Source organism: Pangasianodon hypophthalmus, chromosome 5, assembly GCF_027358585.1.
Source record: "Pangasianodon hypophthalmus isolate fPanHyp1 chromosome 5, fPanHyp1.pri, whole genome shotgun sequence".
Lineage (NCBI taxonomy): Eukaryota > Metazoa > Chordata > Actinopteri > Siluriformes > Pangasiidae > Pangasianodon > Pangasianodon hypophthalmus.
The window spans coordinates 15,813,802-15,830,965 of record NC_069714.1 but is presented as its reverse complement, the minus strand read 5'-3'; the positions used below and the strand labels follow the sequence as shown (position 1 = coordinate 15,830,965).

Below are 17,164 nucleotides of genomic sequence, written 5' to 3'. Positions count from 1 at the left end.
ATTTATCAAGCTGGATACAAACAAATTTATTTCTAAATCATTCATTTTTCATCAGAAATGTGTTAATGAATTTATGTAAATTTACGTATAAGGAGACTCATTAATCTGAACCTCACTGAGGCTTAAAATTTTACAATTGGCTGAAGTTACTGCACATTTATATACTATATTGATTTATATTCTTTATATTTCAATAGTGAACACAAATTTAATAAACTTTTTGTGACAGTCATGTTAATGACTTGAAAGAAAGCAATCCACAACAAATCCATAAATTAAGACAAATAAGACTAACCATTCAGTTAAGACAAAATAAATGGCACTCTATAAAAGGAGGAAGAGTTCATCTGTGCTTATGGAAGCTGATGTTCTGCAATAGATGAGCTGCATTAATGGAAGACTTAGGGCACACCGTGTTTAGGAGGTGCTCTTTCACTTTTTAGTGATCATTTTATCATTTCTCGAGGTTTGCCTTTTGTGAAGTTTTGTCAAAACGCATAAATTAGCTGTGCTGTGAATGCACTTTGCAGGTGATTGACATTCATTAACATAGACGAGTTAAAAGAAAATCAGCACTACCTAAACTTTTGTGAATTTGCCATATATTTTATTTACACACTGCTTTACTAAAAGGTTGATAAGTGAGGCAAAAAAATGTATTCGTTTGACAACCCTCAGTTTCAGGATTTGTGATTCTGTATTGGTCTAAACATTTTGCATCTTTCATCTTTTCATCTGTTTTTGCTTTTCACTGGGAACAGTACTACTTCTCATCAAAGTTGTACACATCACTAATCTTGGCAATTGTATGTTTGTTTAGTGTTTTCCTACATCTGCTTATTTAGTGTGTAGTAAAGTTTTGAGAATTACTTCAATTACAGAGGGAGTTTTGGTTCTTGACCAGTCTAGCAGCTACTGATACTAGAAATCTGTTGTCTTTGGTTTATAATGTACACGTAGTTGCGCGTCAGAACGAGAATAGGTCTTTTTCCCTATGAGGCCCTGGATTAGTGTTTACTCCCTTGTTTGGGCAGCCTTAAATTTTATACCTCAGCTGACCATTACCTACTATCGCCTATAATTACTATGTTTTGTACTATATAGCTTAGCTACTCTTAAACACCGTGGTGCCACCTTCAGTTGTATTTGGGGGAAAAAGAGTTTAGATTCATTAATACATTCATTGTCTTAGCTTTTCTTTCTGTGTTCTGCATGCTTATATGTTTGTTGTGTGTCATGGCTAACATCAGTGCCAAATAATGTTGTCCGCGTATGCATGGGAAAGATTCTATGTGCTGCACACTTAGTGTGTCTGGTCCTACCAAGTTGTGTCCCACTTTTGCTCTCAGTGGAGGACTTGAGTTAAAGCCTGAATCCTGCTGTGCTTTCTTCATTCACTGCTCCTGAGTGGTGCGTCCATACACCTTTGCTGAGCGGCGTGGTGTCTTATGGACCCTTCATCACTACCTTATGCACATTCATAGTTACACTTCATGGTGAGATTTTTGTCAGCCAAAGTTAATCCAGGCTATGTCTGTAGTAATACTCTTCTTAAGTGTTCTTTGGAGTCTTCTAAACATAATGGAACCAAGTATAAACCAACCATGATTTGTGCTCAACCTGGGAGTGATGAAAGAACAGCCAAGGCAATGTTTCCAAAGCCAGCACCTTACCTATGGCCTGATACCCTACACCTTAACTAACTGAGGTGTGGATTTTTTTAAAAACCTGACTTACTGTCCCCAAAGCCTCTACCTGTTCCCACATAATTCAACTAATCCACTGAAATCCCTTTGTACTGCCAGTGAATGTGCCTGTGTGGGGCATTGATGAGTCTTAACGTTTTATATGGTTCCAGTCGTAAAAGCTATAGTATTCCCATTGTCTTCCACATTACAGGTGACCGCCTGAGTGCCATACTGAATTCCATTCAGTCTGGGCCTTTCCTCCCAGCTCCCTCCATATTTGAGCAAGCCGCCAAACCTCCCTCTTCCCTTGTCCACAGCCCTTTTGTATTTGGACAATCCCTTTCCCAGCAGCCTCAGCCACAACCACAGCTTCTGAGTAAGTCTGGCCCTCTGTTTGACAGTGGTGGTGCTTGCTTTCACAAGGCTTTGTATTTGTTTTTGTTATTTAATATTTCTGTTTTTCTTGAAATGTCTGTGTTCCTCTCAGGCTTAGGCCCCTTGCTCTTCTGCCTCTTTTCCATCATGCTCACTTGCTGTATATTGCAATAAGTGACATTTTTCTTCCTAATTGTCCTGTAGCCATTTTAACTCCAGCAAGTCACGTTCTGATGCTTATATTTCTTTTGCTCCTCATTTTTTTAACTGCATTTACTCATCCTATCTACTACCTTTCCTGGCCTTATCTCATTTTCCTTTGTCTGATATACTTTCATGATTCACTTAATGTTTTAAAGGCAACTTTTAACAGGGCAAGATTGTACTAAAATGCTCTAATTTAGTTTAAAGTAAAATGCCACTATTGCGTCTGTAGTACAACAGTGACTTTGTTACTTTTTTAAAGTTTGTTTCCTGTTTCCTTGGTGAGAAAAGTATTTATTTGGTGTGTGAATGTGTGTCTGCAGTAATCTAGAGCTCTCCACCCAGCTAGTGTATGTGCATTCACAGTTCAGGGATCAGATTCCAGTCATTGCATTAGTTACTGCTTTTTCACTTCTTTTTCTCTCCAGTGGCGATATTCTTTCTCTCCCCTTGTGCTCCCTACTTCTCTTTGCATGCCTCTTTTTTCTTTGGCTCCTTTTCTTTCTGACTTCTCTCTCTCTCTCTTTCTCTCTCTCTCCCTCCATCTCTCCTTCTCTGATGTTCTCTTTGGTTCAAATCTTGTTGCTTACTCTCCTTGCAACTGTTTTCCGCTGTAGATGCTTCATCACGCAGCCTTGCTTCAAGTGAGCGTGTGCACAAAAGCAGTGCGGCTGGGCCTGGCACCGCTCTCTCATCTCTTGCTCTCAGACAAAAGGGTGGGTAATGCATGCCTCCTCCTAGGAGCACCAGGAGACTTACTACTGAGACGGGCTTCGTCTCATCCACTGCTTGATGATCTGTGTAGTTTCCCTCTAGGTATGGATTGGAATATGTAGAACGTAGGTTTCGTTAGATTGACTACAGTACTTTGGCGTAATGAAATCTGGCCGAGCAACTTGGAAGACTAAGGTTTCAGTGGTTTCTTTGTCATGTTCCTTCTGCATCATAACATGTACCTTAATTTGTCCCCCCATTTTTTCTCTCCCTCATGTTATTTCTGCTTTTCTTTTCCTTTTTAATTTTCAGGCATCATCTCTATATTTAATGTATTTTTTTTGTCCTTCTCTAGACAGAATTTCAAAACTCTTGAACTTTGTGGGAGGCTCATAAATTGAGTAATCATTAATCTGTTATGATATTCAGGTGAGAGAGGAAACGTGACGGCTCGGTCAATGTCTCCAGCAAGCAAGCACCATCAGGAAGGCCGCACAACTAAAGCTGATGGACGCTCCAACCGCACCGCTGACCAGGGCAAAATCAAGACCATTGACAGCCTGTCTGCCAGCGAGGCTCTTATCCTCAAATCAGACACAGGAAAATTACGCTCTGACTCACACAGCCGCTCTCATTCACCCAACCACAACACCCTACAGGCCCTAAAGGCTGATGGGAAAAACGCGGGCCTCCGGGCTGAGTCTCCAAATCCAGGTTCGCGTTCTTCCTCACCCAAACAGAAGACTGTCATCTCAGGCAGGTCAAGTCCCTCTAGCAGCAGTTCCCCACGCTCCATCTCTCCACATGATAAGAATCTACCAATGAAAGTCTGTCCCTCCTCAAAGGCTCATCTAGACCCTCCTCGTGAGAGATCCAAATCTGACTCCTATACCCTGGACCCTGATGTTTTGAGAAAGAAAAAAATTCCCCTGACAGAGCCACTCAGAGGCAGGTCTACTTCTCCCAAACAGAAACACCCACTGAAGGAGGCTAAAGGGGGCAGCAGCAATTCTGAAAACTGTTCCCCGTCTCCTCATGTTGTCCAGGAGAACCTCCACAGTGAAGTAGTAGAAGTATGCTCTTCCAGTGCCCTGCTGTCCAGCGATGAAGCCAATGATGAAAATGCGGAATTTCATAATGCTGAAGAGGGCTCTTCCAAAGTACATTTCAGCATTGGAAAGGCTCCTGTCAAGGAGGAATCAGAAAGCCGTTCCTCACCTAAAGTCAGCCGCAAGACCTCAAGCAGGCATGTGCGCCCCAAAAAGGACAAATCGGGGCCTCTCTTTAAGGGTGAGAATGTCCGCCATGTTGAGCCTGCCAAGCAGGCCATGTCACCTTCTGTGGCTGAATGTGCTCGTGCTGTTTTTGCAGCCTTCCTGTGGCATGAGGGCATTGTTCATGACGCCATGGCTTGCTCCTCCTTCCTAAAGTTCAACCCTGAACTGACCAAAGAGCACGCACCCATTCGCAACTCACTCAGTTGCCAGCAGAGCCTTGATGAGAAGGAAAGCAAGCTGAAAAACCGTCACTCACTCGAGATCTCCTCTGCTCTCAACATGTTTAACATCTCACCTCATGGCCCCGACATCTCCAAGATGGGCAGCATCAATAAGAACAAGGTTCTCTCCATGCTTAAAGAGCCACCCTTGCCTGAAAAATGTGAAGATGGGAAAGGCGAGCAGCCCTCTTATGAGGTGACTAGCCACTCCACATTGAGATCAAAATCTCTTCTGCCCCTCACTCTCCAACACCTTGTAGCTTTTTGGGAGGACATCTCTATGGCAACAATCAAAGCTGCCACACAGAACATGATCTTCCCCAGCCCTGGTTCTAGTGCCATTCTGAAAAAGAAGGAGAGTGAGAAAGACAGCAAGAAGGCAAAGAAGGAGAAGAAAAAGAAAGAGAAAGCAGAGGTTCGCCCCAGAGGGAACCTCTTTGGGGAAATGGCGCAGCTGGCCATGGGGGGCCCAGAGAAAGACACAATCTGTGAGCTGTGTGGAGAGTCTCATCCCTACCCTGTTACTTACCACATGAGGCAGGCCCACCCAGGTACATGGTTGACTTTTTACTCAGGTGTATTTAGGAGCATTTAGTACATAATTGTTAGAAGCGTTGAATAGAGATGAGTGTTTTGATGAGTGTTTTGTCTTTATTCTTTCAGGCTGTGGGCGTTATGCTGGAGGTCAAGGCTATAATAGCATCGGTCACTTCTGTGGGGGATGGGCTGGGAATTGTGGAGACGGCGGCATAGGAGGGAGTACCTGGTATCTGGTTTGTGACCGCTGCAGAGAGAAGTACCTGAGAGAGAAACAAACCGCAGCTAGAGAAAAGGTAGAACTTAATTTTTTGAATCTGTTTTTTCTCTCTCTCACACATTTGATATTGCACAACTGCAGTCTGTTTTACATTTATTCTCTTGGTATTAATTGTAAATTAAAATTTACTTCTGTGTGTATTTGCTGTGTGGATCAGGTAAAGCAGTCCAGGAAGAAGCCTTTGCAAGTGAAAACTCCTCGAGCACTTCCCACTATGGAGGCGCACCAGGTGATCCGTGCCAATGCCCTGTTCCTGTTATCCCTGAGCAGTGCAGCCGAGCCAAGCCTGCTATGCCACCACCCACCCAAACCCTTCCACGCACACCTACCTAGCCTGAAGGAGGGAGTTTCTGAAGAGCTGCCAAATAAAATTGGCTGCCTGTATCTGCAGACCCTGGCTCGGTACTTCCAGCACTATTGTCTTTGCTTTTCTATTATCAGTCACTCAGATAGGTTTCAGATTTTCTTTGCACCCTCACACTTAATCAAAGAAATTTTTAAGTATATTGATAATGTCAGTCACTCCAAAGACTTATTAAACATCTAACGTGTCCCTGTTTCAGTCAACATACAGAGAATTTTGGAGGCTACCAGGATGAAAACCTGTTCCAGGATGAGATGCGCTACCTGAGATCGACATCAGTCCCAGCTCCTTATATCTCTGTCACACCTGATGCTTGTCCCAATGTCTTTGAGGAACCGGAGAGTAACATGAAGTCCATGCCACCTAGGTAACAGCACACTTCTTCTTGACTGCTGCTTTCTAAAAAGTTCAGCCAGGGTAATAATTTCACTAGTTGAGGAAGAGATGAGTGTTTGAATCGTGTATTGTTTTGGTAGCCTGGAGACCAGTCCCATCACAGACAGTGACACAGCCAAACGGACCGTGTTCCAGCGCTCTTACTCCGTGGTTGCTTCTGAGTATGACAAACAGCATTCGTCGTCTCCAGCCCGAGTGAAGGCAGTGCCCAGACGGAGGGTACACAGTGGCGATGCAGGTAATCCTCCTTCTTACTGCCACATCTGCAGCATTGTCATCACTGTGCACTGACCCTATAACTGCACACCCTGTTGTGTTTTAATCCTTACTTATTAACAATCAGTCCCATAGACCAAACCTAGATGAGTGTTTAATTGAAGGCAGGAGCACATATTTGAGCAACCAGTAAAGCCTACAACTAAAGACTCACAGACAGTATTAGTATCAGTGGTATATGTTATGTGCTACCAGTGCCTAATTCGTGATGGATATCTAGGCCTTTTCCACTTAGCTCTAGTTTGTTACTGATAAAATAAAAAGCAAACATTTCTCAGTTCACTAATATCATCTATGTACATAGATTTTATGATGGAGGCTTTTTTTTTTATGAACTCATTTCATGTATAGCCAAAAATATCCACAAACCTTTGACTGACTACTTTCTAGTGTCATCACCATCATTTGGTGTAAAAGGATTTGTTTCTAGTGCTTTCTAGTTTGTGATCACCGTTTTTGTTAGTAGACACTTATGGATCTCTGCATACTGATTCACATCCTACAAATGTCAATCTAGATGCAAAAGGTGTTACATGTATTTTTGTTCTCTATAGAAGTGGGCTCCTCCCTTCTGAGACACCCTTCTCCCGAGCTATCTCGACTGATCTCAGCACATGGCTCCCTGAGTAAAGGGGAAAGGAATTTCCAGTGGCCTGTTCTGGCCTTTGTCATTCAGCACCATGATTTAGAGGGTCTTGAGGTGGCCATGAAGCATGCTCTGCGCAAGTCAGCTTGCAGAGTGTTTGCTATGGAGGTTAGTGATAATTAGTTAGATATGTACCTAAAATGTACAGCGGATATAAAAAGTCTATGCACCCCTGATATACTTATTATATCTACTATATAGCAGGTTTCTGTAATGAAAAAAATAAAAACCAAGTAAATCATGTTGGATCTTTTTCCACATTTAATCTGATATAGCAACTAACTGCTTGTAATACAGCACTCACTCTTTTTGAGTAAGAGTCTACCAACTTAGCACATTTTGATTTGGCAATTTTATTCCACACTTCCTTGCAAAACTGCACCAGTTCAAAGGTGAAACAAGATCGGACATGATTTATCTTGGTTTTAACAGGGGTGTGTAGATACTGTTGCTATAAAAAACATAAATGCACTACAGTACACTATCACTTATTATTAATGTGCAATATACCTCCAGTGGTTTTATATCAGTGTGCAATATATATGTATACACACACACACACACACACACACACACTATTTTTAATTCACTATTTTTATACTCTTTAATTTTAAGTGTAATGTTTAAGTGTAATTTGTTGCTCTCTGAGAGTTGCCACACTAAATTTCACTGTATTGTATACAATGACGGTAAACTATCTTTCTTTCTAACTTACTTTTTATATCTACTATATTGTAATATTAATAGTATGATACAATTAAATAGAATTCATAACAAAGACTCTGTTTTCTCATTAGGCCTTTAATTGGCTGCTGTGCAATGTGATTCAAACCACCTCTCTCCATGATATCCTCTGGCATTTTGTGGCTTCTCTAACTCCATCTCCAAGTGAGCCTGAGGAGGAAGAGGAGGATGAAAATAAAGGCAATAAAGACACTGTGGAGCAGGTCAGGCTTCACCGCACCAATGTCAGTAGCTCCTTAGAATTCACTTGCACTTACATTTTTCCAGCATAGTATAGAAATTTCCTACCGTTTGAATGCTGCCTGATCTGTTTCACTGCAGGAGAAAGATTTGGGTGTGTGCGAGCATCCTCTCTCTGACATAGTCATCGCTGGAGAGGCAGCTCATCCTCTCCCCCACACCTTCCACAGACTTCTCCAGACCATCTCTGACCTGATGATGTCACTACCTGCTGGCAGTTCCCTTCAACAAATGGCCCTCAGGTAGGTGAGCCACTGCAATATACTGCTGCACAGGCATCTTTTATGTGAAACTTAAATCCTGAAACTTCATTTAGGTGCTGGAGTCTCAAATTCAAACAGTCGGATCATCAGTTTCTGCACCAGAGTAATGTGTTCCATCACATCAACAACATCCTGTCCAAATCAGATGATGGAGACAGCGAGGAGAGTTTTAACATCAGCGTGCAGTCAGGATATGAAGCCATCAGTCAGGTTGTAACAAAACAGCATTTTTTGTAATATTCTTTCAATAATATATTCTTGTAAAATTCTTGCAACCTCAGGCTCTTGAAACAATTATGCTTTAGGCATTCCTGCAGAACCAAGTGTATTTGTATGTAATACTTTCAAAGATTTGTCTTTATGGTAATATCACATGAAGTGAACAGGGTGTTGCATTTTCAACCCAAAGATAAATCTAATAATAGTAATCCAGTAATAAATGTAATACTTTTTACATTATTCATGTAGTAACCTACTTCTCTGAATGCAGGAACTGTGTACGGTAACCTGTTTGAAGGACTTGACTAGTGTAATGGACATAAAAACATCCAGCCGGCCGGCTATGATTGGCAGCCTGACAGATGGTTCTACCGAGACATTTTGGGAGTCAGGGGATGAGGACAAGAACAAGACAAAGAGCATCACCATCAGCTGTGTGAAAGGCATCAATGCCACTTATGTGTCTGTGCATGTGGACAACTCCCGTGACATTGGAGTGAGTTGGGATTGGAGAGCATTGATAGTTATTATCAGCATATAGATAATAAATTGTTTAGTTATCAGTTTTGTTACATATACATATATATATATATATATATATATATATATATAATTTTGTCTGTTCTTTTCAAATCCTTAGAACAAAGTCACATCAATTACGTTTCTCTGTGGGAAGGCAGTGGAAGACCTCTGCAGAATCAAACAGGTAAATCTGATAACTGCCTGTTCAGTAGTAACCTTCTTGATAACACTTGCGCAGAAATCTTTCATTGTATTTAAAGGAATCTAATTTTAAATGTCTTCCACCAAGGTCATAAACTATATCTGTATTTGTGTGACTAAAGAGATAACCAAGGCAATCGTCTTGTATTGTTATGGTTTGAGATCAGAGCTTCATGGTTTTTGAAGGCCTGTTTATTGAGTGGAATCTTTCTTGTGTCAGATTGACCTGGACTCGAGGCACATGGGCTGGGTGACCAGCGAGCTACCTGGTGGAGACCACCATGTGATCAAGATTGAGATGAAGGGTCCTGAGAACACACTGAGGGTGAGGCAGGTTAAAGTGCTTGGCTGGAAAGAGGGTGAGACCATCAAGATAGCAGGGCAAATCTCAGCCAGCATGGCCCAGCAGAAGAACTGTGAAGCAGAAACTCTTCGTGTATTCCGCCTTATCACTTCACAGGTTAGTGAGATTCTGTTTAGATGTACTATGTGGCTAAATTAATGTGTCAGACAAATCTGCACCTGGGCTTAAAATGGGTCAGTATTTTTATACTGAGGGCAATATTGCTGTGTAGGTGTTTGGAAAGCTGATTTGTGGGGATGCAGAGCCTACTCCAGAGCAGGAGGAGAAGAACCTGCTGTCATCTCCAGAGGGTGAAGACAAGGTAAGCATCCAGGTTTGAAATAACCACAGGCAACAGACATTTGAGAGTACACTGAAGAAACAACAAGGTTGCTTTTGTTAATGATTTTCTGTCTCCATCATTTGTAGGCACCATCTGATGCTGATTTAAAGGAACACATGGTTGGGATCATATTCAGCAGGAGCAAGCTCACCAATTTGCAGAAACAGGTAAGTCATGAAGACGGATGAGTCCTAAGCCTGTTTTACACTGCTTCAGCTATGGTCAGGCATGTAGAAAATGTTTATCATTACTTGCTAGCTAGAAATATGGCATACTCAAGGCCCACAACTAATCAGAATATGGACTATATTTTACCCAGTAGATTTTTGTGAAAGGGCGACCTGCAGCTTAGCATATGAATAAAATCCAGTTGGACTTATCAGCATTATTTGATTGCATACAGTGGTAGGATAGTGATAAATGCCTCACATTCTCATCCTTATGAGTTCAATCCAGTGTGAAATAAAAAGCATTGTGAGACGTTTGCGGCTAGACACACATTCTGAGTTGCTTCTTTTGTAAAATGAACTTTATGCCACAAAAGAGAAAATGCTAAACCTCTTTTGCTTTGCTTTCTTTTGTCCTTAGGTATGTGCACACATTGTGCAGGCGATACGCATGGAGGCTACACGTGTGCGTGAGGAGTGGGAGCATGCCATCTCTAGTAAGGAGAATGCCAACTCGCAGCCCAGTGATGATGACGCCTCCTCAGATGCATACTGTTTTGAATTGCTGTCAATGGTCCTAGCCTTGAGTGGCTCCAATGTAGGCAGACAGTACTTGGCCCAGCAACTCACCCTGCTACAGGATCTGTTCTCCCTACTCCATACAGCCTCACCACGTGTCCAAAGACAGGTGGGTGTGTGAGAACATGGTGCAGTAGTATATGCATTTCTGTTCCTTTCTCCCACACAGCACTGAAGCAAGCCATTGCTAGCATTCTGACTAATGGTTTCTTTTGATCACCCAGGTGACCTCACTGCTGAGGCGTGTTCTTCCTGAGGTGACTCCTGTGCGCTTGGCCAGTGTAATCGGTGTGAAGGCTTTGCCACCAGCAGATATCAGTGACATCATCCACTCCACAGAGAAGGGTGACTGGACCAAGCTGGGGATTCTGGACATGTTCCTAGGATGCATTGCCAAAGCACTTACAGTACAACTCAAAGCCAAGGGCACCACCATTGCTGGAATAGCAGGCATGGCAGCAGCCAAAGGTGTCACAACAGTTACATTGCCTATGATTTTCAACTCAAGGTGAGCTTGATATGGTAAATGTAAAAAAAAAAAAGAATTGATTTATACTTTAGTAAGCTAAATGTGCCTTTTCTTTGCCTTTTGCCTGGTTGTGAGTAGTTACATCCGACGAGGTGAGAGTCACTGGTGGATGAAGGGCTCAACACCACCTCAGATTGCTGAGATCATCATTAAGCTGGTTAAGGACATGGCTGCTGTAAGAACTCCCTAAAATTCTTTAGGCTCAACTCCAGACTGTGATTGAATTGGTTTCAAATGTGTGTGCTCATCTGTCATACCTCCCTAGGGTCATCTCTCAGACGCCTGGTCCAGAGTAACCAAGAACGCCATTGCTGAGACCATTATTGCTCTCACTAAGATGGAGGAGGAGCATCGCTCACCAGTGCGCTGCATTGCTACTACACGGGTATGACTAAGCCTTTCATTATTCAGCGCAAACAGGTCGGCTAAGCCACTCATCACAAACCAGGTCACTGCGTCATCAGGCATGGGCTTAACAGAGCTCACTGCCCGTATGTCTTGAAATCTAAATTTCCAAACGAATATCTCTGTAGGTTTTCCTGTAAATGCACTAAATATGAAATATATCTGGTGTATTGTTTCTGGACAGCTCTGGCTGGCTCTTGCCTCTCTGTGTGTGCTGGATCAAGACCATGTGGACCGGCTGTCCTCAGGACGCTGGATGGGCAAAGATGGCCAGCAGAAACAGATGGTAAAGGACACTGTGTTTTAACAGCCCTCGGAAGTGCAGTGAAGACAGAAAACACATCTTGTTCTCTGTTAAAACACTCTCCAATCCCTTTTTTCCACAGCCTATGTGTGACAATCATGATGATGGTGAGACTGCAGCCATCATCCTGTGTAATGTGTGTGGAAACCTGTGCACTGACTGTGACCGTTTCCTTCATCTGCACCGCCGCACCCGCTCCCACCAGAGACAGGTACGCTCCCATTTACATGCCTGGGAGGAATAACGAAGCGGGATCAGTGTAACTGAGCAGGGGGTCAGACAAATTTGATACTGAATCCATAGAATTTCATACAGATTACAATTGTTAATCTGTCTTTTTTTAATAATCATATAATCTAATGGTGATTTTCCTTTTTCTTTGACAATAGCAAATTACAACTATGAAGTTTAGCAAACAGCAAATCAACTGAATAATTAAATAAAGGCACGGCAAACCTGAAATTCGTTAGTTCTTAGTTGGAGCTTCAGCGTTGAAGATATCAATGGGCATCCCCCAACATCATCATAATAATAATAATAATAATAATAATAATTAAAAATTTAAACATGCACATAGATAGGCAAGTAACAAAATAGTTTAATGGGTAAATTAATGTTGGAGCATTTTCCTTTTAATCCTGAGAGACATTTTGATAATGGATAAAACACACCTGCAGTCAGGTTAACTGATAAATTATTAATTACTAAGTGCTGTATTTGTCATATTTGTCCAAACAGGTTTGGCTAGAAATTGCATTGCTCTGAATCACTAAGGCATATAGTGAGCAGCAAACTCCTGATCGATGGGAAACAGCTCAGTTTCACAAAAAAAAAAAAAAAAAGAAAAAAAAAAAAACAGCTACAGATGGGGAGTCCATTCAGTCTAATAAGTGATGACATTCCTGACATTGCAGTGTTACATTTGTATGTGACCCTGGTCTTGGCTTGTCTGTTATGAATATTAAAAAACTGACAAATGTTTTTGAATGTGAATTTTATGTTTTTTAATTATACATCATTTTTACATCACATTAAAAATCAGATGTTTTTTCTGTGGTGCATTTAATAAATGTGCATTTTACCAGTGTTTTAAAACATGTATAATTCAAAATTACAGGTTATGGTTTTTTGAGATTTAAAAAAGCCTCAGAACCCTAAGTACAAATCTGGGATTCCTGGGGAAAAGTAGACACTTTCAGAGAGGTCATACTCAGGATTTAACCAGTCACAGTTGTTTGCCACTCTTGTATCCATGAATTGAACAGACGTGGAGTGAAGTTAAGTAGAGTCAAAATGGCAGATACAGACTGATAAATTGCTATTAAGTAGCAAACTATGATTGCTGCTAACAGTTGCAAGCAAGCTAACTTACCTAACATGTTACCTAATAGTAACACTGGGCATATAATCAGCATCGAGTGCTTAATATCACTGTAGAAAACGAATTATTTGAGTAGAACATAAAAACCTGACCGCTCCAAAAGCATCTACTTCTCCCTGGAAATTTTGAGATTTGTATTTGTGGTTCTGATTTTTTTTTTAAATCTCAAGACAATAACTCATAATTTAGAATTAAATGTTTTTAAAGGCTCTTAGCTCTAGCAAGTTCAAAAGAAAGAAAAAACTATGGCAAACATGCAAATTTGTTAAATGCATCATAGAAAAAACAATTTTATTTAATGTGACAAAAGCTTTATGCTCCACAGTCTATCACATAAATGTGTACTTGAGAAGGCAGGGCAGCGCCATTTGTGAGCTGCTAACAACCAGCACGCACTGAGTTTCATGCCATATTCTGAGTCACTCGAGTCACATGTTTTGCACATAATGAATGTCAGCCCACAACAGTCACATGAGTGAAACTGGAATGTACAATTTATGTGTAGATACTTAATAAAATAGCAACTTGTAATGCATTGTTGTTTCTAAATCATTCACATTTTTACAGTTTTATTTGATATTATGTAGTACTTTTTTTTTTTAATGTAGGGTAAACATGCCACGCATACTAACTGTTATTGTTCATACTTTACTGCAGTTACACTGTGTGCTTAGCATTTGTGAGACTATGTTGATCAAATTGTTTGCAGGTATTTAAGGAAGAAGAGGAAGCCATTAAGGTTGACCTTCATGAAGGCTGTGGAAGAACTAAACTCTTCTGGCTTATGGCATTGGCTGACTCGAAGACCATGAAGGCCATGGTGGAGTTCAGAGAGCATACAGGTAACCTCTCCCTACACCTCTTATTGTTTTCTGCAGTATTTATAGAAATTGTTTGACTAAAAGTGTGTCCATTTCTTATTATTCATGGACATTCCTTTGATCCACTCTTGTGGCCATAACTGACCATCTCATGTGTTTCAGGTAAACCTGCTTCAAGCAGTTCAGATGCCTGCCGCTTCTGTGGCACCAGGAATGGCACTGAGTTATCTGCAGTGGGAAGTGTGTGCTCAGACCCAGACTGTCAGGTACGAATCTGAGCACATCTCAGAAGATAATGAATGCATTTTGCCGTCCTAGTGTTTCTGTCAAATTCAATACGCAGCAAGTCAGCTCCATTAGCAATTAGCATGACCACTGTGTTTGTATGTGTGTAGGAGTATGCAAAGCTGGCCTGCAGTAAGACTCATGCGTGTGGTCACCCTTGTGGCGGGGTAAAGAACGAGGAGCTGTGTTTGCCCTGCCTGCACGGCTGTGACAAGAACACTGGCTGTCTGAAACAGGATGCTGATGACATGTGCATGATCTGTTTCACTGAGGCTCTGTCTGCTGCCCCTGCCATCCAGGTACTGCACCACAGGACAAGCAGCTAGTTCAAGGTCAGTATTCATATTGAAAAGTGGACAGTAGGTATGACCTGTCTCTCTTTCTCTCTTTATTCTCAGCTGGACTGCAGCCATGTGTTCCATCTTCAGTGCACACGCAGAGTCCTGGAAAACCGCTGGCTGGGACCCAGGATAACCTTTGGTTTCATGTCTTGTCCTATATGTAAGGTATGTAATCACACCAAGCAGAGTGTCATGGTTTGCGGGAAGAGCAAATTGTCTACGGTGTACTTTACTCATTCTCAACACTTATGTTGCATGTTTTCTGTTCCTAGAACAAAATTAACCACTCTGTGATCAAAGATCTGCTGGATCCAATTAAAGAGCTCTATGAAGATGTGAGAAGAAAAGCTTTAATGAGACTGGAATATGAAGGGTTGCACAAGAGTGAGGCCATCACCATGTCTGGGGCTCGCTTTTACAATGACCCTGCTGGATTCGCTATGAATAGATACGCTTACTATGTTTGCTACAAGTGCAAAAAGGTTAGCTTCACAAGATTTGTTTTGTAGTTTACAATATAAAGTTAATATTTTCAAGAAAAATGTCTCTCTCATTTGATGTTTCATTGTTGTCACTGAACGGCTATATCATTCAGCAGCATAACAAAATGCAGTCGACAGATGATGAGAAAAGAATAACAGAAGTACCTTATTTTAATTTAGAAAATGGAATAATTTTGTGAGCCAAAACAGGTGTGAGGTGCAGCAGAACAGATCTTGAATTCTGTGAAGGCTAGGTGTGCTGAAATTAAATTAACACTAATGCCATCTGTTCAAGTTTTCTTTCAGTGTGGAAACCAATCCCCAGGGTGACTCAGAATGTGATCTGTTGATTTATTTGCAGGCTTATTTTGGCGGAGAGGCTCGCTGTGATGCAGAGGCAGGACAGGGAGATGACTACGACCCCAGTGAGCTTATCTGTGGTGCATGCTCAGATGTGTCCAGGGCACAGGTAAGTAAAAAAGAATGATGTGTTCTGAAAATGTTCAAATAGAAGTGTATTTACATGTACTTTTTTTATTTAATTTATTCAGGGATGGTGGATAGCAGCTATGAAGAAACTTGTATTAAGAATATTCCTTAATTTTCTTTTCACTTTTTGCAGATGTGCTCCAAACATGGAACGGATTTTCTTGAGTACAAATGCCGTTACTGCTGTTCTGTCGCTGTGTTTTTCTGCTTTGGGACCACACACTTCTGCAATGCCTGTCATGATGACTTCCAGAGAATGACCAGTATCCCCAAAGAAGAGCTGCCTCATTGTCCTGCTGGTAAATTTAAATTACTTTAAAATGTACACCAATTAATTTCATAATTCAATTTACATTTAGAGTCATGAAATGTCTGTGTTTGACAGGCCCTAAGGGTAAACAGCTGGAGGGGAGTGAGTGTCCCCTGCATGTTGTGCATCCTCCAACTGGAGAGGAGTTTGCACTGGGCTGTGGCGTGTGCAGAAATGCTCATACCTTCTAAACGTCTGGGTCCCATGTAAGTTGCTGTCCGAGTCCATGTTTTACCTGCAACTGCAGACTCCTGCTTCAGCCCAGTCTGAGAGGACCGTCTGGATGTCTGGCTTTGAGGAAGCTGTGATGCAGCACTGTGCTTCGAGATTCTGTCTCTCTCTCAGCAGACTCTGAAGAACCCAGGAAAAAGTAAAACTATGGAGAGGAAAAAAAAAAAAAAAAAAAACTTGTGACATGTCTGCATGCAGCCGTTGTAACCCTCGGCTCCCTTAAACGTTGCTCACCACCTGATCACTGAATTGTACCAATATGGAAACTGACTCTTTTCCTAATTCTGTACAGTATTCTCCTCTGTTGAGTGCATTATGGCTTAGCAGAAAAGACTTCAGATTATATACGTGGACTGTCAAGAATGTTAAGATGGCAGGAAAATAGTGTACGATTTATCTAATCTTGTATATAATGATAATATCCAAAATAGGTGTATTCAGATGTTGCTACTCTACACTTCAGTTTTGTTTGATATTCTGGGTTTTGTTTTGAGCCAGAACTTTTAATGAAGTGCAATACTGGGTGTGCCTCCTATCTTGCAGCTGTAAACATGGAATGTATGTCAATAAAGCAACTGTACATTTTTATACAGTGATACACGCTGCTGTGTTTTCACCTGGCAAATATAGCATCATCTTTGTGCTCAGAAAACTTTGATGGGCCTACATCTGTACAACTCCTCAATGATATAATGTGGTACAAAACCATTTTCTGTCTTTTTAAAACCATAAAAGGTGAGTATGTTCTATTATTGTATTGTATAGAACACAGAAATCTTTGGGATGGGGCCAGTCTACACACCTAAAAAGATTATTAGACATTGTGAACTTTTTGGAAGTGTGAGAATGTGTGAAAGTGTGATAAACAGCTGCTGTAAAAGAGAAAATAATGCTACCTGTAAATCTGCTCTGTATTGTCTGTGGTGGATAGAGTTGGGTGGTAATAAACCAGATCCTCTGTTCTGCAAGGTACATTACAAATGTCTC

General features: G+C 41.3%; 1 protein-coding gene across 20 annotated transcripts in view; it reads left to right on the top strand.

The window, feature by feature from the left end:
* mycbp2 (MYC binding protein 2) overlaps positions 1–17,158 on the top strand; it is a 62,742-nt gene extending 45,584 nt beyond the window's left edge. For 10 of the 20 annotated variants that reach the window (XM_026910487.3, XM_026910423.3, XM_026910454.3 and 7 more), the window contains 30 exons: positions 1,900–2,064; positions 2,885–2,983; positions 3,411–5,030; positions 5,143–5,312; positions 5,454–5,698; positions 5,860–6,027; positions 6,137–6,294; positions 6,887–7,086; positions 7,776–7,946; positions 8,044–8,204; positions 8,279–8,435; positions 8,716–8,940; positions 9,085–9,150; positions 9,388–9,627; positions 9,743–9,832; positions 9,940–10,020; positions 10,442–10,708; positions 10,824–11,107; positions 11,207–11,303; positions 11,394–11,513; positions 11,718–11,819; positions 11,920–12,048; positions 13,928–14,060; positions 14,202–14,305; positions 14,435–14,623; positions 14,723–14,830; positions 14,938–15,147; positions 15,509–15,616; positions 15,770–15,935; positions 16,022–17,158. In XM_026910487.3, coding sequence (XP_026766288.3) covers positions 1,900–2,064; positions 2,885–2,983; positions 3,411–5,030; positions 5,143–5,312; positions 5,454–5,698; positions 5,860–6,027; positions 6,137–6,294; positions 6,887–7,086; positions 7,776–7,946; positions 8,044–8,204; positions 8,279–8,435; positions 8,716–8,940; positions 9,085–9,150; positions 9,388–9,627; positions 9,743–9,832; positions 9,940–10,020; positions 10,442–10,708; positions 10,824–11,107; positions 11,207–11,303; positions 11,394–11,513; positions 11,718–11,819; positions 11,920–12,048; positions 13,928–14,060; positions 14,202–14,305; positions 14,435–14,623; positions 14,723–14,830; positions 14,938–15,147; positions 15,509–15,616; positions 15,770–15,935; positions 16,022–16,137 — 6,149 coding nt within the window. In that variant the 3' untranslated portion in view covers positions 16,138–17,158. The remainder of the gene's footprint in view (positions 1–1,899; positions 2,065–2,884; positions 2,984–3,410; positions 5,031–5,142; positions 5,313–5,453; positions 5,699–5,859; positions 6,028–6,136; positions 6,295–6,886; positions 7,087–7,775; positions 7,947–8,043; positions 8,205–8,278; positions 8,436–8,715; positions 8,941–9,084; positions 9,151–9,387; positions 9,628–9,742; positions 9,833–9,939; positions 10,021–10,441; positions 10,709–10,823; positions 11,108–11,206; positions 11,304–11,393; positions 11,514–11,717; positions 11,820–11,919; positions 12,049–13,927; positions 14,061–14,201; positions 14,306–14,434; positions 14,624–14,722; positions 14,831–14,937; positions 15,148–15,508; positions 15,617–15,769; positions 15,936–16,021) is intronic. The other 10 variants (XM_053234231.1, XM_026910416.3, XM_026910518.3 and 7 more) reach the window with 8 other exon arrangements.
* Positions 17,159–17,164: the final 6 nt, after the last annotated feature.